Source organism: Palaemon carinicauda, chromosome 22 (genome assembly GCF_036898095.1).
Source record: "Palaemon carinicauda isolate YSFRI2023 chromosome 22, ASM3689809v2, whole genome shotgun sequence".
Taxonomy (NCBI): domain Eukaryota; kingdom Metazoa; phylum Arthropoda; class Malacostraca; order Decapoda; family Palaemonidae; genus Palaemon; species Palaemon carinicauda.
The window spans coordinates 22,842,607-22,866,136 of record NC_090746.1 but is presented as its reverse complement, the minus strand read 5'-3'; the positions used below and the strand labels follow the sequence as shown (position 1 = coordinate 22,866,136).

At 45.3% G+C, this 23,530-nt stretch overlaps 1 protein-coding gene across 2 annotated transcripts in view; it reads left to right on the top strand.

Moving 5' to 3' along the window:
• The window catches only part of barc (RRM1_TatSF1_like and RRM2_TatSF1_like domain-containing protein barc), a 224,230-nt gene that overhangs the window by 52,800 nt on the left and 147,900 nt on the right, over window positions 1-23,530 (top strand). For both annotated transcript variants that reach the window (XM_068346066.1, XM_068346065.1), the window contains exon 3: window positions 2,843-3,023. In XM_068346066.1, the coding sequence (XP_068202167.1) occupies window positions 2,843-3,023 (181 nt within the window). The remainder of the gene's footprint in view (window positions 1-2,842; window positions 3,024-23,530) is intronic.

The following is a 23,530-nucleotide window of genomic DNA, read 5'->3' as shown; positions in this document are numbered from 1 at the left end:
GTTGCACCACACGACCTCAGTCCTTTATTCAGACTTCAAAAAGAACCTTCACATAAATCTCTTAGAGATGAAGGCCATCTGGCTGACCCTTCAACAGTTCCATCAGTTCTTGGTGAGCCACTCACTGGTGGTGATGAGCAAAAACACCGCAGTAATGGCTTTCATCAACTAACAAGGTTATTTTTTCACAGCCCCTATCCCATCTAACAGTAGAAATACTAAGATGGGCCGAGTTCCTTTCGGTACCACTATCAGCCCGCTTCATTCCAGGCAAGAGGAATGTGCTCGCCGACAATCTGAGCAGAGCATCTCAGATAGTATGTACCAAATGGTTTTGGGATCAACTAGTAGCCAACAATGTCCTGACTTTGTGAAGTTTTCCGACTGTGGATCTGTTCGCAAGGGCCCTGAACTAAAGGCTCCTGCTTTACTGCTCTCCAGTCCCAGACCCCAAGGCTCTCTGGTAAGATGCATTCCAACAATGGTGGTACAACATCAACGTTTACGTCCTTTCCCCCGTTCTGTCTGATGAGAATGGTGTTCAACAAGGCCACAACATCGGTTAACCTGTCAGTGACTCTCATAGCTCTGTTATGGCATCATGTGGAATGGTATCAGGACCTTCTGCAGATCTTCACGAAGCCTCCAAGAGAACTCCCTCCATGACACGATCTACTCAGACAACTACATGTCAACATCTACCACAAAGCCGTAGCTTCGCTATGACTTCACGCCTGAAGACTCTCCTGCATCTCATTCAAGGAGGATTTTTGCAATTTGGGATGTCTGGATACCTTCGGAAGTCCTCACCAACAGTCTACCAGGCAAAGTGTAACGTCTTCTGTGGTTGGTGTCATGGAAGGGGTATCTCTCTCCTCGATGCCACTATTCCAGGAATAGCGGAGTTCCTCTTGTATTTGCGGGAGTAAATACGTCTTTCAGTTTTGGCAGTGAAAGGCTATTGCTCAGCCTTGAGCCTCTCCTTCAAACTGAAAAGAATGAACATCTCATCTCTAGAACTTTTTTTACTCATACGGAGTTACGACGAACTTACCTGTCCTCAGTCGGAAGTGAGACCTCCCCCTTGGAACGTGGTTCGAGTTCTCCGGTCTCTAAAGAGGCCTCCCTACGAACCATTACGCCAGGCAGCAGATCGCCACCTGACTTGGAAGACTGTGTTCCTACTCACCTTGGTCTTTGCCAAACGAGTCGGTGAACTTCACAGTCTCTCATAAGATATCTCCCATTCAAGGGGATGGGGAGAGGTAACGTTCAGCTTCGTCCCTGAGTTTGTTGCCAAGACACAGAATCAAGGGGTGTCGGATCCTAGATTCGACTCCTTCTAGATAACGAGTTGCCACTACGTAACTGAAGATCCAGATCATCAGTTACTGTACCAATGAGAAGTTTGAGGCTCTACCTCAAGAGAACAGCAGGAGCCCACCCCCTGGTGCCTTCGCTTTTCATCAGCACCGGGAGGAAGAAGAGGAGGATCACCAAGAACACCATCTTTGCATGAATTCGCAGTCATCGATCACGCTCTAAATGCAGATCCTCCTCCAACTCGTCGACCCAGAGCTCACAATGTCAAAGGCATAGTTATATCCGTGGCCTTCAAAAGAAACTACTATTTGACGCAGGCTCTACAAGCAGGGTTGAGGAAGCGCCAGACAAATTTCACAGCCCATTACTTACAAGTCGTGACCCACAGGAGAATCTATATGGTCTCTGCCGGTCCTGTGGTGGCTTTACAACAGCTGGTTTAGTACCTCAAGCTCCCTATTGGATAAGTAGCAGAAGGTTAAGGGCACTGTTACCCGGTTTTAGTGTGTGTGAATGAAAAGGAATGACTAGCTCTTTTCTTTTCTTCATCCTCCCCTCTCTCGGGGGAAAGCAGCATCCTGGGTTCTCTGCACAAGCTGGCCTCAACCACTGCAGGTAAACCATAGCTCTCTTGTGTACCTAGTATTGGGTCAATACTGTTAAGTCCCCATACCCTAGCAAGGTGGTATTGGGAAAGTCTTGGTCAACTCGGTTATTTCCTACAGACTCAGAATAACTTTTACCTTGACAGTCACACTGCTAATAACTCAACACACAGCTTGTGTAGGCCCAAACTTTGCGTAGCAAGGTTTAGCGAGGTGTTAGGGTCTGCTTTTTTTTTTTGGTACTAACCTACTCATAAAAAGGAGACCCCGGGTAAAGCCAAAAAGCCAGATTGGCAGGCACATCCACCCTCCTCATGGGCGAGTCATAAAAATAGCGTAGGTCTGTATTCCAGTTATGGAACAAATGACAAATTTTGGAAATAATTTGTATTTTTCCTAACGATACAAACCTTTAGGTATTTATAGAAACTTACTCGCCATTCCTGTCCCCCTTGAAGTCCTACCTCCAAGCAAAGTGAAGCACAGTCATAGGTGTCTCAGTGAGAGAGGTAGCTAGCAACCCCCCCTACCCCCCTAACTAGAGTGATGGGTAGTTAACCCTCATTAAATTTTGATAGCTTGTCCTTTCAGTTTCGCCGAAAGTAATACACCTATGAATAGCTAAAGGTTTGTATCGTTATGAAAAATACAAATTATTTCCAAATTTGTCATTTTTCTCATTTGTTGCCATTACACAGCGCTTGAATACTCATGTGAATGTGTTTCTATGCTTTGAGTCATTCAATATAAGTTTAAACCTGTAGTTGTAAGTAAGCATTTAAAAAAATTCAATCCCCTAAATCTAATAATTTTTTTTTTTATTTTCAACTTGAAGAGAAAGTTGAAGATCATATTTTTGTCATAAGTATGGTATGAATAGTACTGCATTGTAACTAAACTTTGTTACATTTTAGCTTGATGAAGATTTTATGGCAACATATCAACTATCTTATGGGTTTAACCCAGATGGTACCAAGAATGAAAACCCTTTGAAATTTGATGATGGATTACAAGAAGCAGAAGCAGCAGAGGCTGAAAGAATCGAAAAGGAGGAGAAGAAAAAAGCAAAGGTTGCTCAGTCAAAAAATAAACCAAGTAAGGCCATTTATAGTCAACAATAGATTATATAATTAATTCATTTACAATTGTTAAAAGACAGCCTCCTATAATCTTTATTATAGAATTAACTGTAGCCCTCAGTAAGACAATTAGCAAATAGCTTGTGAAACAACATTTGAAATACTGTATATTCTTACAAAATTCATTTAGAAAGTAACCATAAGTTTAGTGTCAAGTAAATATTGGAAAGGATACCTCTTCATATTTATATGTGAAACATTTGCAAATGTATTCATTGGAGATAGTAAATTCTCATTTTTGGGTATAGCACAAACCTATATTTTACTTATACAATACAATACTGTATTTTATGCTTATTTTAACAGGGCTGCTTTGATGTATGGAGTCCAAAGTTATTTAATAGGGCAAACTTCATATTTCACTAGATTTGTAGTCTCAGTACAGTGTTCTTAAAGATGGATTATATGTTGGGATTGCTCTATTTTTGTTTTTAATAATACATCTAAAGAGGAAGTTAGTGTAGTGTACTGTACTGTACAGTAATTCCTCAGCATACGAGTGTCCCAACATACGAGAAATTTGAGATATGAGGAAAGTTTCGAGCAAATTTTTTGTCCCGAGATACGAAACAAATTTGAGATACAAGGATACGAGACGGTTCCCTATGCCGCCGCTAGGTGGCCGAGTGTGCGAGAAGTTGCTCATAAGGACAGCATCGCTCTTTTTGCGTTAATCAGTGCAGAATTAAGTGAATAAGCAATGGGTCCAAAGCAAGCGAATGCAAACAAGGGTAGTGAAAAGAAAAAGCGTATGATGACAATCGAGATAAAGCATGAAATAATCGAAAAACATGAGAGTGGTGTACGAGTTACTGAGCTAGCTCGCCAATATGAGAGGAGTACATCAACAATATGTACCATCCTCAAGCAGAAGAATGCTATAAAGAGCACCAAGCCTTGCAAAGGACTAACCATCCTTTCCAAGCTGCGCAGTGATATTCATGACGAGATGGAGAGGCTTCTTTTAATATGGATAAAAGAGAAACAGTTGGCGGGAGATAGCATGACCGAGACGATCATCTGTGAAAAGGCCAGCGGAATCTACGATGACTTGAAAGGAAAGCAAGCAGCTGAGAGAGGGGAGACTTCGACGCCAGTGGAAACCTTCACTGCCAGTCGTGGCTGGTTGGATAGGTGTAATTTCAAAAAATGGACTGGGATACACTCGGTTGTGAGGCATGGGGAAGCAGCAAGTTCCGACTCGAAAGCCGCGGCGGACTACTGTACGTCAAAACGTTTGCCTCGGTAATCGCAGAACAAGGATACATCCCCCAACAAGTGTTCAACTGCGATGAAACTGGCCTTTTCTGGAAGAAGATGCCTTCATCACGGTAGAGGAGAAGAGCCTACCGGGCCATAAACCCATGAAGGACCGGTTAACTCTAGCCTTGTGTGCCAATGCCAGCTGTGACTGTAAGGTCAAGCCATTGATGGTGTACCACTTAGAAAACCCACGTGCTTTCAAAAGCCAAAGGATCTTGAAAGAAAAACTGCAAGTGATGTGGCGCGCTAATACTAGGGCTTGGGTTACGCGGCATTTCTTCACAGAATGGGTTAATCTATGCTTTGGTCCGGCAGTCAAAAAATATTCGGGCGAGTAAAGCCTGCCAATGAAATGTCTCCTGGTCCTCGACAATGCCCCTGGTCACCCTCCTGATCTCAAAGAGGACATTCTTGATGAGTCCAGGTTCATCAAGTCCTTTACCTCCCACCCAACACCACGCCACTCCTCCAGCCCATGAACCAACATGTAATTTCCAAAAAACTGTACACGAAGAATTAGTTCAAGAAATGCTTCGATGTTACAGACAACACCAATTTCACCCTTCGTGAATTTTGGAAGGAACATTTCAATATCATCCATTGCTTAAAAATTATTGACAATGCATGGCAGGGTGTCACACGAAGAACTCTTAATTCAGCATGGAAGAAATTGTGGCCATCTTCCGTGGTTGAGAGGGACTTTGAAGGCTTCGATACGCCAGACCCTGAGGAACCCGAACCTATTGTGGTGGATGAAATCGTGTCTCTTGGAAAGTCTATGGGGCTGGAGGTAGATGATGCAGACGTGAACGACCTTGTCGAGGAACATCAGGAAGAGCTCACGACACAGGAATTGATCAAGCTCCAGGAGATGCAACATTCGGAGGTGTTGCAGAAGCTCAGTAGCGAGGAGGAGGTGGAAGAGGAGGACCGCCTTTCTACGAAGGAAATCAGGGACATGTTAGCGAAGTGGCATGAGTTTTCTAATTTTATGGAAAAGAGGCACCCGGACAAGTTGGCGTGTGGTTGTGCATTAGCCTTTTGTGACGACACGTGTACGTCATTTTCGTAACATTTTGAAGGGGGAGACAAAAGCAAACATCTCTAGATAGGTTCCTTTTAAAAAGCTCAGCAAAAAGTGAGAGTGAAAGCAAGTCAAAAAGCGAGGTAAAAAGAGCCAAGACGGAAGAAGAAAAGTAAAAAAGTGAAAATGAAAACAAGATTAGATTCAAGTTTAGTGTAATGTAAGATTAACATTTATTTTTAAGTGTGTGTACAGTAAGCTAATATCATTTAAGTTAAATTTAAAGTTTTAAATTATGTTACAGTGTTACAAAAGTGTAGCGTACCGAACATGTTGCCGTCAAGTTTCTCTCCTTCCCTTTGTCTCTCCCTCCTCCTCTGCACACACCGCCGTTACCCGCTACCGTCTGTCTCGAAAGAAAGAACTCCATAATAATGTCACATTTTATTGCAGATCATAACCAGTACATAGGTATTTATTTTGTGAGCGTAGGTTGTGAATTAGAACAAATTAAAAACATGTTTTTCCACTGTAATATACTGTTTTTAGGTGTTTTTTCAGAGGGTGGGAACGGATTAATTTACTTATTTTATATGGGAAAAATTGATCCGAGATATGATGTAGTGGTTTGCGGACTGTGGCCAGAGGTAGTACCCGAACTGCCTAGTGTCCGAATACCGACCACATTCCAACGTTCACTACACAAAAAATATACGACGGTGGAATACCCCAAAATCTGGGTAAAAGGCAAACAATCAAGGATGAACTGGGCACTAGGCACCACCCCTTGATTTTATACTGGGCAAGGGGACCCAGCAGGAGCCTTACTTCCTCCTTATCTTCCCTTGCCTTGAGCTTGCTGAATAAACGTGTAGCATGACCGCTGATTCATTTCTGGGAAAATGAACAGTATACATGAAAAGCTTGAATCTCAGGTTAGATTTTATAAAGGAACAAATAATACTCAACATATAATGGATGGCTGAGAAGGGGACACAATGGTGTAAGGAACTGGAATGAAATGCTGCCTTCATAAAAACAAGAAAAATATTTATTTGAAAAGGGAAAAAAAGTTTATATGATTCCTGAGACAAAGAGAAAAAAATTTCAATAAATGACTTATTAGAAAGATTTAATAAAAAATAAAACTGTTAGTATTACATTAACATTGATTTGTCAAATTCAAATAAGCAATTAAAGGAAAAATTAGTACCCCTTTACACTCCAGCCTCACAATAACAAGATAAACAAATTTTGAATAACAAAAAAAAAAAGGACTATTCACATGCTGGACACACTTATGGGTTCCCTAAACAAAATCAAATCAACCATCTAGAAAGAAAATATAAAACTGAAAATACTGTACTGCAATAGTTTTCCCTAAAGCAATAATGTCCTTATCAATATCCAGTCTACCATTAGGCTGCAAAGTTACTTAAAAATTCTTAGCTTCTGAATAGTATGGCTGCATACGACACTTTGCAGGTCTCTGTGGGCTTATGATAGCAATGTTTAGAAAATCTCCAATTGTAAACCTGCACTGTGATAAGGTTTTGTTGTCATCGAAACTTTTCTGACCAACAACAGTAGTGCCTAAATCTCTCATTCTTGGAAGGGGTTTTGATAATTCTGGAACGATTCAGACTAAACTTGAACAGAGTCCCTCTGCTCCTAGCATCTGAATTCACTTCCTGGGCCAACGACGAGATATTCCATTTCAATAGCTCCTGTGAACTATTAATGTTTATGACACAATCTCATATAACAAGATTCTTTCTCGTTATACTTCGCACACCGAAACAAAATAGTCATCAACTTTACAGCATTGACTGCCGAACACGAGCAATAGACAACGGCCTTTTAATGCCATTGTTTACATCCCCTCCATGAACTGTTTATACTTATCCGAAATAAAAAACACTCGTTTTTGTGTTATTCAGTCTAACAACAAAGTAAAGTACTTCCAGGTAACAGGCAAGATAATATGAATACAAATCAATAACACTGACCACTAAACACAACGGTAACAGGCAATAAGAAACTTCATCTTTCCTATGTACTTAGAAGAATAACCTAAACTTCTCTCCCTACTGGGTGTAGGGGCCTGCTGTCAGTACCTGTTAAAAGAAATAATAACAGATTAAGGCATTTTTTTTTGGGGGGGGGGGGCAATTGAGGGTTATAAACAATAGTTAAAAATAAAATATTTTTTCATACACACAAACCATTAAGCTTTCTTTGACACAAACCATTATGTATTGCAATGAGCGAATTGACATACGAGCTCAGGTCCCGTAACGCATTAAGCTCGTATCTCAAGGTATTACTGTTTTATTTTGTATTTTTTCCTACACTAAATACAAACCCTTTCGCTCTTTATCTGGGATTTAAATTTAGTGAAGCTAGAATTCTAGCCGTAAGACTTTTAGTGAGGTGTAACTACCCCACTGCTAGTTAGCTGGGCTAGGGGGTTGTTAGTATCAGCTACCCAGCTCGCATGCACACACCTGTGTTGTCTTGCCACTTTTCCTTTTAGCTCGGCTGTGAGCGGATGTTCATCTCTGTCCATATCCTACGCTGACTGCCATTTTAACTAATTGCTTTTTTGCTTCCTCTTTCCAATTGTGTGTATGACTACTTCCTGTTGTCATGCGGACGTGTCCAGAGCCTGAAGGGTGCAAATGCAGTACAGTACCTTCATGTCCTCGGTCTAGACCGATCCCCATTTGTTGTGTCCGGCCTACAGAGGACGACCTTGTGCGCATGATAACTCCTGTGAGGAGTGTCGGGAATGGTCTTATTTTGGGCGCTGTCGTTCGTCATGCATGCTTTATTTAGTCAGCAGAACGACATTCCCGGTATTTAGCTTTAATGAATTATAGCTATTTAGGCAAAATTATACAAGTGAAGATAAGATCATGCAAATAATTTTCTTCTTCCTAAATGTGCCGATCGTATACGTTAGAGTCTCGGTGATATAGGTAGCCGAGATCTTGCCCCGCGCTAGGCTAACCTAGCCTATGCGCTTTAGTATACTTTCATACATTATCCCCATTTACCCTTGCGTATCGCTTTATCAATTCAACAGGGGATAGAATATCTCCTAGAATTGATTATATAATTTGATATTCGTCTGCTTCGGAGATTTAAGGGTAAACGCTCCTTCCCTCTGAGTGCTGCCATTAAGCGACAACCCTATCTTGGTCTTGCCATAGAGTAGTACACTCCGGCTTGACTAGGCTAGTGTTTTCTGTCTTCTCCCCCTTGCCAGTGAGTATCCCGGCTTTTTGCCGACGGCTTGGCTGCTGGGTGAGTAGCCACTTCCCTGCCGGCTTACAGTTGTAGGCATAGAAAGCTTAGCTTCCCTAGTCCGCATCTGAAGTGGTAGTACAATGCCACCACCTTCTCCCCTGCGGTCTAGAAGACAAGTCTTGTTTCGGCAGACCCTGGGCTGAAGAATCAACATTCTTCTACCGCTCAAGATGGCGCCAATATTGAAACAAGGTTTCAACTGTGTTTGGAAATGGCGGCAATCCTGCCGCCTTCTCCCGACACAACATACAAGACCCTTTCCATGCCCCTCTCTGTCCTTTAGCGATAGCCTAGCCATCGCATGTCTGTGGCCGGTGTCCTACAATCTCCCCGCTTGCCGGGTAGAACGTGGCGCCGGCAGGCCTCCTACATAGGTGGCTTGATGGCCGCTCCGACTTTCCCCTACGGACGCAAGGCTCCGGGAAAGGCTGTGCCAGCTATGACAGCTGCCGGTGGGAGACCCTTTGTCTTTGAGTATTCTTCAGTCCTCCCTTGGACTGCCATCCACATACCTGAAACTTGCAGTAGCCAGCAGCAGATCTTGTGGCTGGATGGAAGTTGGAATGATTCATTCCCCTCTTTCATTTGAACCCTCATTCTGGAGGAAGGCAGTAGGAATAATAATACCTACACCCTTATTTTTTGTGCTAAACTACACTAATAAGGTAGCCCTTCGCTCCATGCTTTCTTTCTCTCTGTCGGCTAGTGCCGCCAGGTACTATGCTGCCGGCTGGACCGGTGCCGTCAGGTACTAGCCTAGCCGGCAACATGCCGGCTGAACTACAGTATATGCTTATACAGTAGTCAGTATTTCTGCAGTATAGTACATACTGCCGGCAAAAAACTATAATATATATTGTACAGTAGTTTATTTTTCCAACATACCCTGTGCATCCTTTCACAGTCTATTGTTGAGACCAATCTTATATTGAAGTGAAGTATTCCTTCAATACACTGATGAAAGCCATCACAATATTAATACTTTTATGAAAAGGTTAGTGCTAGTATACACTAATTCCAACACTAATAAGGAAATTCTAATATTAATACTGGGGGAGGTCACAGCAATTGGCTGGACAGGAGGCACAAGTATGTGTCATTCCTATATCCTTTCTAGCTTACTATCCTAAGCTATAATGGTTAAGATACCCAAACATTTATTGCATGAAAATTATTTATCAAGTGTGATAAATTACCGCATACTCATTTCAAATGAAGTGCGGTGTAATGTACTGCAACCGCAAGAGTAGGAACTTTTGCGGTCACACCATGTGCAGGTTTCATGCCGCCTGCGTTGTTACCACCGAAACCTTGCAGTATTGGGACCCCAAGGACTGCAACGTCTGCTCGGCATTGGTGGCCGAGGGTTTCGGCGACGCCAAGTCAGTGGAGTTGAGGGACGCAGCACGCGAGAAGCTTCTTAAATGGGTACGAGGATTCCAGAAGAACTCTCCGGGACCGTACCTTCCTAATGATAGGATGCGAAGCCTGCTGTTCCCTAAAGCTGGCCTTCCTGCGTCCAGATCGCAGTTGAGGCGGAAGTCAGTAAAGCTATATAAGGCATGGACATCCACCAGGAGGAAAGGATGTCTGAAGTGTCTACGGACACAGAGAAGGATCTCCTACGGGACGATCCTGAGGAAGAGTCTACCCTTCCTCCAGGAGGAGATGGAGACGACGATTCGTCAGAAGTGGAGGAACCCCTTCCGCCTGTGCCGGCAGTAGAACCGACACCATCTACGTCTTCGGCTCCTACCCCTCCATTGGACGTCATGGGTCAGGCAGTTTTGGCCCATATTACCACCCTAATGGAGAATCTTCACAAGGAGAGCGAAGAAAGGGGAAGCGGTGATCACAAGAGAGCTTCGTGAAGCGACTCGGACCGCTGCCTCCCGAGGGTCTTACAAGCGACCCAGAGTTCAAGATCTGCCATCCTGCTCCGAGACCAATCCCTGGAGGTATGCAGAGTTCATGCCTATTACCAACGGCAAGCTCTACATCTCGGAGAAGATGGGAGGTGTTCCCCTGGATGACATTTAGTTCTGGCCGAACTTTAACGCCTACCCGGAGTGCTTCATTCGATTGAAGAATGAACGAGCGTCAAAAGAAGAGACGGAACCGAAGGAAGTCATGGTATTCGACCATGACAAGGCACAGGCTCTCTTGACGAGTAGCCTGAAGAAAGCAGGTTATATCAACTCGTGAGTTTCTGCATTGAGCAAGAAACACCCTACCTTTCTTGCTCCTGCTTCAAGAGCCTTCCCCTTTACGTCAAAGGCATTCCAAACTGTTGCCAAGGCAGTTGAGGCAGGCAAACCCTGCCCTACACTAGAAGAGTGTAGGCCTCTGTCTTTAGCCCTACCCACAGATGAGAAGGAGTGGAAGGAGGTCCACCTAACCTTCTCAGTAGGAAAGCTAGCTGCAGATATCGCAGGACAGCAGTTCAGCGAGAACCTCCCTAAGCTGTCACTTTCTCTTACAAAGGGAGCAAGAGACAAAGGAGAGACTAGCTGCCTCCCTGTCCCTCCAGAACTGCATAGAGATGTGTGCAGGCCACAACAGCACCCCAGACATGCTCACGGTCCTGGCCAAGATGCATATGGCCACCCTCGTAAAGGACCTGTACGCCTTCGTGAAGGCTAGGAGAGCCTGTAGAGAGTTCGTGTTCACTGCCACAACGGTGAAACAAGAACCCAGGAAGCTGGTTTCTTCCAGCATCTTGGGTATGGACCTCTTCCCAAAGGAAGCGGTCAAAGAGGTAGTTGAGAAAGCTGCCATGGAGAATAGGAACCTTTTCCAAAAGTGGGGCATCTGCTCAAAGAAGAAGACAAAGAAGCCAAGACTACCTTCTCGGCCTCCTCAGCAACATCCCACAGTCACCATGACCGCGATGCCCCAAGTGGTTGCTCAACCACAGACCACCTTCCAAGTGGTGTCTCAGCAGCTGGTTGCCTAGTCACCAGCTTTCAACCCAGGGTTTGAGAGGCAAACCACTACCTTTCGTCCGAAAGGAAGAGGTTCTCGACGGGGCTCCTCACGACACCCCTTACGAGGCAAGGGTGGACGCGGTCACAGTGGCAAGCCCTCCAGACCTCCCAAGCAAGGAGATGCTACAGGTAGGAGGGAGGCTCCAACACTTTCGGGATAGTTGGACCTTCGATCCCTGGGCCCACAGCCTAATAAAAAATGGACTAGGATGGAAATGGAAGAGGTCTCCACCTTCATTTCCTCAATTCTTTCAACACTCCACCCCCTTACTGGAAGAATATACCTTAGAACTCTTGAGCAAAAAGATTATAAGGAAAGCAAAGTCCATCAAATTCCAGGGAAGGCTGTTTTGTGTTCCCAAGAAGGACTCGGACAAACTCAAAATCATTTTGGACTTGTCGCCACTCAACAAAATCATCGAGAACAAGAAGTTCAGGATGTTAACCCTTCAACACATAAGGACCCTGTTGCCAAAAGGGGCGTACACAGTCTCAATAGACCTGGCAGATGCCTACTGGCACCTCCCAGTCAGCCGCTCCCTCTCCTCCTACTTAAGATTCAAGCTACAGAAGGCAAAGTATGTCTTCAGAGCCATGCCCTTCGGACTAAACATAGCCCCAAGGCTCTTCACAAAACTTGTGGATGCAGTCATACAACAACTACGCCTAGAAGGCGTTCAGGTGGCAGCGTACCTGGACGACTGGCTGTTGTGGGCAGCATCCAAGCATGTCTGCAAGCATCCAAGAAAGTGATCCAGTTCCTGGAACATCTGGGATTGAAGATCAACTTCAAGAAGTCTCGCCTCTCTCCAGCTCAAGAGTTTCAATGGCTGGGAATCCATTGGAACTTGAAGTCACACTGCCTCTCCACTCCACCAAAGAAGAGGAGAGAGATTGCGGGTTCTGTCGAGACTACTGAAGTCCGACAGGATCTCAAGACGGCAACAGGAAAGAGTACTGGGCTCTCTCTAGTTTGCAGCAGTAACAGACCCCGTGCTAAGAGCACAGCTGAAAGATGCATCAGGAGTCTGGAGAAGATACGCATCAAACGCTCGAAGATATTTATGAAGACCGGTACCGACCTTACTACGATCACTTCTCAAGCCGTGGTCGAAGGTCAAGAGCCTAACGAGGACCGTTCCCTTGCAACCACCTCCCCCATCGGTGACCATCCACACGGATGCCTCGACGGAAGGATGAGGAGGTCACTCCTACCAAAGCAAAGTCCAAGGGACTTGGTCGTCTCTGTTCAAGACTTTTCACATCAATATTCTGGAGGCCATGGCAGTCCTTTTGACGCTGAAGAAACTATCCCCTCTCAGATCAGCCCACATCAGGCTGATCTTGGACAGCGAAGTGATAGTGAGATGTCTAAACCGACAAGGCTCGAGATTGCCCCACATTAACAATGTGATGTTAGCAACCTTTCGTTTAGCGAAAAAGAAGAGATGGCACTTATCAGCAGCTCACCTACAAGGGTTCCGCAATGTGACGGCGGATGCTCTATCCAGGCTAAAGCCGATAGAGTCAGAATGATCCCTAGATGCAGACTCATACTCCTTCATCTTGGAAAAAGTCCCAGAACTGCAGATCGACCTCTTCGAGATGAGCGACAACAAGAAACTACCTCGATATGTAGCCCCATACAAGGACCCTCTGGCAGAGGCGACGGACGCCATGTCCTTCGATTGGAACAAATGGACCCGGATCTACCTGTTCCCTCCAACCAATCTCCTGCTGAAGGTCCTCAACAAGCTGAGATCCTTCAAGGGAACTGCAGCACTAGTGGCCCGAGAGCAACTGGTTCCCTCTGGTGATGGAACTGAAGCTAAGGCTGGTCCCTCTACCGAATCCATCTCTATCTCAACTGGTTCAGAAGTCGACTGTCTTCGCTTCATCACAGAGAACCCAAAACCTTCATCTCATGATTTTCTCGCCTTGGCAGTAAAGAAAAGATTTGGGATCTCAAAAGGCAGTATAGACTTCCTACAAGAGTACAAGTCAAAGTCAACCAGAAGATAATACGAATCGTCTTGGAAAAAGTGGGTTGCTCTTGTAAAAGCAAAAAGGCTGAAAGAAATCTCTATAGACTTCTGCCTGTCCTTCTTCATCCACCTTCACCAGCAAGGCTTGGCTGCCACCACGATAACTATGTGTAAGTCAGTCTTGACTAGACCTCTTCTATACGCCTTCCAGGTGGACCTGGCGAACGAAATCTTCAACAAGATTCCGAAGGCATGGGTTAGACTTAAACCTGCAGACCCTCCGAAGCCCATTTCATGGTCTCTGGATAAAGTCTTAAGCGGGGTTTACACGGGCGAGCAGCTCGTCGAGCCTGGCTCGACAACCCTGTGTTTGAATTGATGTTCGAGCGTGTAAACGGGCTATTTGGTTGTCGAGCGCGCTCGTCGAGCGGCTCGATGAAAGTCAGGCTCATCTTGACTTTTGTGGGCGGAGCTACATTGTTTGACGAGCGGTGTGAACGTGTGAACGGGTGTCGAGCATCGAACCTCAGTTGTTATTCAAACCTGCTAGAGGAAACATCATCAAAGAAATGCATAATTGCTGCCATTAATGAAAGTAAGAATGAGAAGGAAGTCGTACTTGATTTCATACATGCATATCGAGCTCATCCAGCTTTATGGAAAGTTAAATCAAAAGACTATTCCAATAAAGTAGCCAGAAACAAAAGAATAGCGGACACTCAGTCTTTCATGTGGAGTTATGGCCTTCCTCATAGTAATGAAAGGGCTGACACGATTCGGTAGATCAATGTACGTGTCTTCATCCATACGCAAATAATTGCGCCAGTCATCAGGCTCTAATTTTAAAGCAACAAGCAAGTTGGTATATGAAAATTTCTCTCTTTTGATCTTTTTTTTTTCCTTATTAGTGCCACTGCTAAAGCAATGGCTATCAAATGGTCCTGGTCGAGAGACATGTTGACGTTGTTTTAGTACGAGGCACACTGAGGCTCGATGTACTGTCTGAAAGCTCTTCGAGCCGTTCTACAAGTAGGTTCGACAACCGGGCTCGACGAGCTGCTCGGCCGTGTAAACCCCGCTTTACAGTATGCTTCAGCCTTGAACAATGAAGATTGTTCTCTTAAGGATCTAACACAAAAAGTGATTTTCCTGTTCGCTATTGCCTCAGGGGCTCGAGTTAGTGAAATAGTGGCCCTATCAAGAGACGATGGCCATAGTTAGTTCACGGAAGCGGGAGAACTGAATCTCTTTCCTGATCCTACTTTTCATGTCAAAAACGAGCTACCCACCAAAAGGTGGGGTCCCTGGAGAATCTGCCCTCTGAAGGAGGATGTCTCTCTATGTCCAGTAGAGTGTCTAAAGGTCTATCTTCGAAGAACTTCAGACTTCAGGGGAGGACAGCTCTTCAAAGGCAAAACCTCAGGATCGAACTTATCACTAAAACAACTGAGGGCGAAGCTCAACTACTTCATTCGCAGAGCGGATCCTGATAGTACACCCCCAGGTCATGATCTGAGAAAAATTGCTTCCTCACTGAATTTCTTTCAGTATATGGACTTTGAGTGTCTTTGCTCATACACTGGTTGGAAGTCCTCCAGAGTGTTTTACAAACATTATGCGAAGCAAGTGCACGAACTCAAACATTTTGTGGTGGCGGCAGGTAGTGTGGTGAAATCTGTCTTCTAGTGCTGCGATGAACAGTGAATTGATTGGGACTCTTTCAATTCGAGTGGAAAAGTGTTGACACCTTCCAGTGCAATATCCTTTATTGAGTGTCACCCTGGTGACACTAAGACTGTTCTTTTCTAGGTGCAGAATTTTACCAATGACACTAGTGCCATGTGTACACTTGTACACGGTGTTGATAGTATCCAACATTTACAGTAAAATTATCTTAATTTTTTAATCTGTTGTGAGTGGCATTTAATCCTCTTCTTCCCTTTCAGGTAGAAAAACATTTGTCTGTATATGTTGAATGTATAATTCTTTTACATATTATATTACACTTGTTGTTCCATTTGATTATTGACATGATGAATAATTGAAGTGTAATCGCATCTTATTTTGCCCTACAAGTAGCTAAAATAAAACTTAGCCGGAGTCCTTTTACTTATTTTCCTAAGTAAAACTCATAATTATGGTACTGATGTATAAGAATAAAAAGATCTGGTTGATATTTATATTTGTTCCCTCATGAATACAAACATTGAGCTTTTATCGTCTAGTAAGACACTTCCCTGCAGGGGGCCAGGAAGCCCTAACATTGTTCCATGATTAGTGGTAATGACTTATAACGGTATCATCATATCTTTTAGTGGTCTGGATGACCATATAAAAGCTGACCCAAGGTTGAGGCACTTATACAAACCCACAGATACAGTACTTTCAAGTAATTCTCTGGTAAACTTCCATCAGGACAACATGGCTGAGCCAAAAAAACAGATTTTGAGCAAAGCAAAAACTCTATTTTTGGGTGATATGGCCATGTCGTCCTGATGGACCCTCCCTTCTTTCAAAAGGAGAAAAACAACTATGTAATGAAAGATCCAAAACTACTCTATCTGCGGCTATTCCTGCTTAAATGCAACAAGGAATAAGGCGGCGTACTAGTACAGGGAGGGGATCCACCTGTTACCTTGATAACGGCTCCTCTTCATTTCGCCACTCTTCCCCCTCAAAGAGTAAAATCTATTCGGGGTGCAGATTGCCATGTGTCGTATCAAAAAATACGTCTCCTGATATTGTGCGATATCCTTAAATTTATGTTAAGGATACTCGCGCTAGGAGTTAGAATTCTGGAGACCTATGGTTAATTCTCTGGGAGTATCACTGTAGCTAAATATCCCTTAGAAAGCCGCCTAAAGGAACCTTCCATCAGGACAACGTGGCCATATCACCTAAATAAGGGATTTTGACGTAGGAAAAATCTATTTCTGGGCGAAGGACCTGTGCCGCCCAGTGAATAAGCTCCATTTAGCACTTATTCTTAGGTAATTTACTGCTAAATATACCAGAGAAAAAATGTAAAGGAGTGCTAGGTTAACTAGCTCGCTCACCTATTGGTGTCGGTATAAAATTGGGCGTATATTCCAGAGGTCCCGCACTATTTAGATTAATCCACGACAGAGAACCCCAATAGAGGAGAGCCGTTCAACCTCACTCGGTACTACTACAATGCATCCGCTCAGAACCCAACTCCTTAGCACCCAAAGTTTGGGGACTCCAAGGGAGAGGAGCTGGGAGGGTTCACTGGGCGGCACAGGTCCTTCGCCCAGAAATAGATTTTTCCTACGTCAAAATCCCTTTTCTGGGCTCGAACCTGTGCCGCCCAGTGAATCTATACAAGAGAAAAATGTCACCAAACTTGCAAAATAAAGGAAAAAACATAAGCGTAAGAGAAAAACAGGATGCTTTAATCAGAGATGAGTACCAAAAAACAATTATAAGGGTATCTTAAATATGAACATAAATCCAATAAGGTAGGTATAATAATGCCGTGAGTGATAATATATACAGATACTCAGGAGCATAAAATTTACAAATATAATAACAGTATTCAGGTGCGAGACCAACGAATACAATAGGGTATAAATGAGGCAGGTAAGAGGGAGAGATAAAGAGTCAAGGCATTAACCTGTGAGTTACTCGTGAGTAACTACGCTCCCTGCGGCTACTGTAGAAAATTTTAGGGCTTCCAAATGTTTAAGGTAGTGTTTCTTGAACACTGACGGTGATTTCCACCCTGTATACCTGGAAAGGTCTGTAAAATTCATGTGGTGAAAGAAGTTCACCGAGGCGGCAACCGCCCTGATATCATGTGCAAGAGGAAAAGAGTCAGGGTTAGCTTGTTTAATAAAATACAAAATTTGTTGCCTGATCCCTTTAATAGTAATGGTACCGCCTTGTTCTCTAACGAATAGAGGCCCCGAGGAGTTAGAGGAGGTCCGGGATAGATAAGACCTAAGAGTAGTGACAGGGCACAGCGACGGATCTTGCGTGAGGGGAACAATTTTCCTGGAGGTCCATCTGTTTTGAGGGTCTTCATTCTTAGCCAAAAAGAATTTGTTAGGAGAAAGAAGGACCTCTCCTGAAGGCAGAAAGTCAATATGACCCGGGTCTCTCGACAAGGCTGCCAATTCAGAAATTCTTGCCCCGGAAGCCAAGCTCACTAGGAAAAGTGTTTTCCTGAGAAGGGGCATGTAACCACAAGAACTGTTAATGATATCAGAAGCCAATTTGAGTACGTCATTAAGGAACCAGGTCACCGGGGTAGGACGAGTAACCGGTTTCAGTCTGGCACAAGCTTTCGGAATTGAAGCTAACAAAGAGTCGGTTAAGTCTATGTTAAAACCCACTAGGAAGATCTTTTTTAGAGCCGATTTAATAGTGGAGATAGTATTGGCTGCCAGACCTGATTCTAATAAAGATCTAAAGAAAGTGACTGTAAGGTTCAAGTTCATACAGTTCACGTCTGAGTCTATTAAAAATTTTGCCAACTTTTTAACTGCAGAGTCATACTGACGGATGGTGGAATCCCGTTTATCCGATTCTAGGAACAAGGTGTTTTGAGGATCAATATTGGCACCATGCATAGCCGCAAACTTCATAAAGTCCATAAAGTTAGGGCGCTCTGAATGTTTGAGAAAGCGTACACAACGCGTGTTTGTACTATCTGAGACAGAACCGGATTGGGTATCGGGTGAGGGTATAATCTCAACTCCCGCAGGAGAGGATACCAGTTGCTCTTGGGCCAGTTGGGTGCGACCAAGGCTACTTGTCCCTTGAAGGATCTCAGTTTGTCTAGAACTTTCAGCAAAAGATTCACCGGGGGAAAGAGATAAATCTTTTCCCAGTTGTCCCAATTCTGTGACATGGCGTCTGTGGCGTAAGCCTGAGGGTCTAGATTGGGAGCCACATATACTCTCAATTTGTGGTTGGATTCCGTGGCGAAGAGGTCCACTTGGAGACCGGGAACCTGAGAGAGAATCCACCAAAATGACTTTAGATCGAGTGACCATTCCGATTCTAGAGGGGAGGTCCGGGACAGGGCGTCTGCCACTACATTCCGGACTCCCGCCAGGTGGACAGCTGAAAGATGCCAACGGTTCGAGGCTGCTAGGGAGAATATGGCTACTAGAACATGGTTCAGAGGCCCTGACTTTGACCCGCCTCTGTTGAGGCAGCGGACCACCACTTCGCTGTCGAGGACCAGACGAAGGTGTTGTTTCTTGGGAAGAGCGAGACGTTTCAGGGTTAGAAGAACTGCCATGGCCTCTAGCACATTGATGTGAAAATGGCGGAACAAGGGAGTCCAAAGACCTTGAACTTTCTTGAGCTGAGAATAGCCGCCCCAACCTGATAGGGATGCGTCTGTGTGAATGATTAATTCCGGAGGCGGAAATCGAAGGGGAACTGACTTTGACAGACTGTTTGCTCTTGTCCAAGGAAGAAGTCTTTCCCGTAGAATGGGAGGAAGGCGGACTTTCCTGTCCCGGAGCTTCCGGTTCGCCCTCGAACGCCAGACACGATTGATATCTTTCAATTTTGCCTTCAGAAGAAGATCCGTCACTGAGGCAAACTGAAGGGACCCCAGAATCTTCTCTTGGAGTCGTCTGGAACTTACTTTGTCTTTGAGAAAGCGTTTGGTGTTCCTTGCAATCTCTAACCTCTTGGGTCTGGGAAGACGCAGAGTATGAGATATAAGATCCCATTGCAGGCCGAGCCATTGGAACTTCGATTTTGGAAGAAGACGGGACTTCTTGAAGTTGATCTGGAAGCCTAGAGATTGAAGATAATGGATGACTTTGTGAGTGGCTTTTAGGCAATTTTGGGAGGTGTCTGACCAAATGAGCCAGTCGTCCAGATAGGCTACTACTTGAATCCCTTGATTCCTGAGTTCCTGAACAGCGACTTCTGCTAGCTTTGTGAAGATCCTTGGGGCAATGTTGAGCCCGAAAGGCATCACCTTGAAGGAGTAACTTTTGTCCCCTAAGCGAAAGCCTAGGTACGGACGGAAGTGTCTCGCTATCGGGACGTGATAGTAGGCGTCTGTAAGATCGATAGAGGTGGTGACGGCCCCACGGGGAAGTAAGGTCCGCACCTGCGAGACGGTAAGCATTCGAAACTTGTCGCATTGAATGGACAAGTTGAGAAGGGATAGATCTAGAATCACTCTTCTCTTGTCTGAATCCTTCTTCGGGACACTGAACAGCCGACCTTGAAACTTCAGATGTTTCGTTTCTTGTATGGCGTTCTTTTGTAAAAGATCCTGGACAAATTCGACCAGGTCCGGAGTGGAATGTTGACGAAATTTGTTCGGAGGAGGAGGTCCTTGAATCCAACTCCACCCTAGTCCCTTGGAGATGATACTGAACGCCCAGGGACTGAACCTCCATTTGTTGCGGAAGGCATAGAGCCTCCCCCCTACCTGCTGTACCTCAGTATTGGTTTGAGGAGTTGCCTCCACGTCCGCCTCGGAAGTTCTTTCCTCTGCGAAAGGCTCTTCCCCTGCCTTTGTTCTGGTTAGAGCCACGGTGGTAGCCTCTACCTCTACCCTAACTCTGGGAAGAGCTATGAGCCTCGTAGGACTGGTTAAAGGCAGGGGAAGTGGCGGAGGCACCAGAAAGCTGGCTCTTAGGTAGCAGAACGGTGACATAGTCATCCGAAGGAGCCCGAGAGGTGGAAGGCTGTGCAGGGGCAACAGAAGATGGAGGAAGAGGCAGCCGGAAGTTGGATGAAGCACTCTGTTGTTGCCTGAACTGGGTGGAGGTATATGGTCTAAGCTTCTTCCTACCCCGGGCTTGATAATTTGCGGGGTCATACTTGCGTTTAGGGGTCAAACCCCAACGGGCTTTAAGGCTCTGATTAACCCTAGTGGCCTCCGCCAAGACTTCCTCTACGAGATCCTCGGGGAAGAGATTTGAACCCCAACAGGAGGACCGGATGAGTTTATTAGGTTCATGCCTAATCGTCGCCTCAGCTAGAACATGCTTGCGACATCTGCGTTTAGCAGTAGCGAAGTCATACAAGTCATAATATAAAGACTGTAACGTAGCCTTGTTGAGAGACTTAAAAATACTCTCCGTATCGTAAGTCAAGGCTATCGACTCCGTGGATGTGGCCAGGTTTAGAGTACGGCCCACACGTAGGCGGGAATCATATTCCTGTTTAATGAGGGATTCCGGGAGACGGGGAAGCTTCTCACTAAACAAGACTGAGGCACAGTCTGCTGCAAGCTTGCCGGAGGTAAAGGTGGTATGGACGTTGTCCCAACACTCAATACCTGAGGGAAGAAGGAGGGAGATTGGATCCACCTCTCGGATGGGAGGCAAGGGCTTCTCCTCCAGAGCATATTGAAAGGCAAGCTCTGCCACCTTATTGACGCATGGAGTCAAGGTGGTCTTGTCCATTAAGAACATCGTAAAGGAGCTTTTATAAGGCGTCAGCATGGTGTTAGTGCAGCCGATGTCATTCAAAAATCTGGCCCAAACAGATTGGGCTTGCTCCTTCGGGAAGATGACCGTCTCTTTGGGGACCTTGTCTAATCGGACTAAAGCTTCCTCGGTAAGTCTGGCATAACCATGAAATGGAAATGCCAGACCCGGAGGAAAGAATTCAAAGTCCTCTAGAGGACGAGTGCCAAGGCCCTCCAGAGTCAACATTCCGTCTGAGAACGGGGAATGAAGAGCCATCCGCCAGGGGTTGTTCTTGGCAAACGGCGGGAGCTTAGAGGCATCCGGTATGAGAGAGCTTTGGACTCTCTCCGGAGCTCCTTGCTCTAAAGGCCCCAATTCTCTGACCGAAGTTAGAGAACATCGTGTCCATCCTCGACTGCATCTCCGAAACCAACTTTGCCTGCATCTCCGACACGATGCGAAGCATAGCTGATTCGGAAAGGCCCGGGCTAGCAGCAGGAGGGGCGGAAGGAACTCCCGGGTCGTGAGACTTAGAGGAGGAACCAGAGGTCTTTGAAGACGGGTTCGTACCATGTTTAGAGCCATGAGAAGTCTTGTGAGGCTTGCGAGCTTTGGGTAAGGTCCTTGAAGTAGACTTATCCTTAGGGGGAACCGGGTATGAACGTTGAGACGAATCACGGTCCCCAGAAAATCCAAGAAAGGAAGAGCGATCAGAAGAAGAAGAAAGAGCGGGGCTGAGGATAGGAATCTCAGCGCCGGACACACCTGCCTCACTTACCACCCTACCTGTATCCGGCTCGTCTAGCAACATTGGTTCGACGTCCAGGTTCATGGAGGCAACATTGTCCTCCAGACCTCCGGGGGCGTCCGATGGATCTTGCTCTGGGTCGATGAGACCCGTTATAGTGGCATCAATGTGGGCAATGATGGGAGCTGCCACATGCCTAGCCACAGCAGCTGAAGACTTGGCGTTGGGGTAAACCATGGTGCAGTAGTCCTCAGATAGGACGTACGGCCGCTTAGACTTTACATTCCGGGCAAACCCACCAACCCACACCTTCAGTGTGGCCCGAGCCGCAGACTTTTGCTCCGGGGATGCCTGAAATAATAGTGGGAATTATAAAAGGGAGACTCCCAATGGTCCTTCAAGACCATAGATATCTTACTAATAGTAAATAAAATAAGAAGGCAATATAGCCAACGGGACTCACCGAGTCAGATCCAAGGGTAGTGATGAGGTCGAAGCAAATCACACAGTTATCCGGGTGCCATACCACAACGTCTTCCAGTTGAACCCCACAAGGGGCGTGAGATCGGCAGACGGAGTGGCCACAAGGCTGGTGCAGAACAGCTGCACAGGCCGGCGTCAGACAATGCACCATCTGTAAAAAGAATAGTATATGAGAAACTGTAATTCTCTTAAGTAGGGGCGGGTCTGGAGGACCCGGGCCTAACATAGGTCTAACACAAGATTAGAGCTTAACTGTACTATTCTTTAAGTGGCCTAACATAGGTCTAACACAAGAATAGAGCTTAACTGTACTATTCTTTTAAGTAGGGGCGGGTCCGGAGGACCCGGGCCTAACATAGGTCTAACACAAGATTAGAGCTTAACTGTACTAGTCTTTAAGTAGGGGCGGGTCCGGAGGACCCGGGCCTAACATAGGTCTAACACAAGATTAGAGCTTAACTGTACTTTTTTTTTTTCTTTTTTTTAATTTTTTTTTTTTTTTTTTTTTTTTTTTTTTTTTTTTTTTTTTTTTTTTTTTTTTTTTTAAATAGGGGCGGGTCCGGAGGACCCGGGCCTAACATAGGTCTAACGCAAGGTTAGAGCTTAACTGTAATAGTCTTACATAGGGGCGGGACCGGAGGTCCCGGGCCTAAACATAAGTCTAACTTGAAACTAAAGTATAGCCATCCATTCCGGTCAAGCCGGGAGCATAAAAAAGGATGCAATAACAAGGAATTAAGACACATAGTGTCTGATTTCCCGGGGTGGGGTAGACCCCGGGCCGGGAAATAAAGGTATATTCAATACCAATTCCTTTAGGGACTCCGGGGTAGTGATCTGTCATATATAATCATCATAGGAAATGTTATAAAATAATAGGGGGGCGGAACTGTAACTAAGAACTGCCAATCGAACCCGGAGGGTTTCGTATAACATAAGCCAGAATGAAAAGTGAATATAAAATAAGGTGCACCGGGATCCAACTCTGTTGACCGGTGGCCAACCAGACTAGACAGAGACGAAACCGCCGGGCCACCCGGAGGACAAAGTCCATAAACACTTAACTACCCCCTCTAAAAGGATGGAAGGCAACGGTCCCTTAGTGGAGGGGGGAGAAGCCTAGCCTCCCACCTAGCTAGAGGGGGAGCGTGGGGGAGGATCACGTGATACGAGGCAGCAGGGCTACCAACTGACGATCCCCAACCAGACAGATCAAACGGAGTAATGGCACAAATATTCATTATAA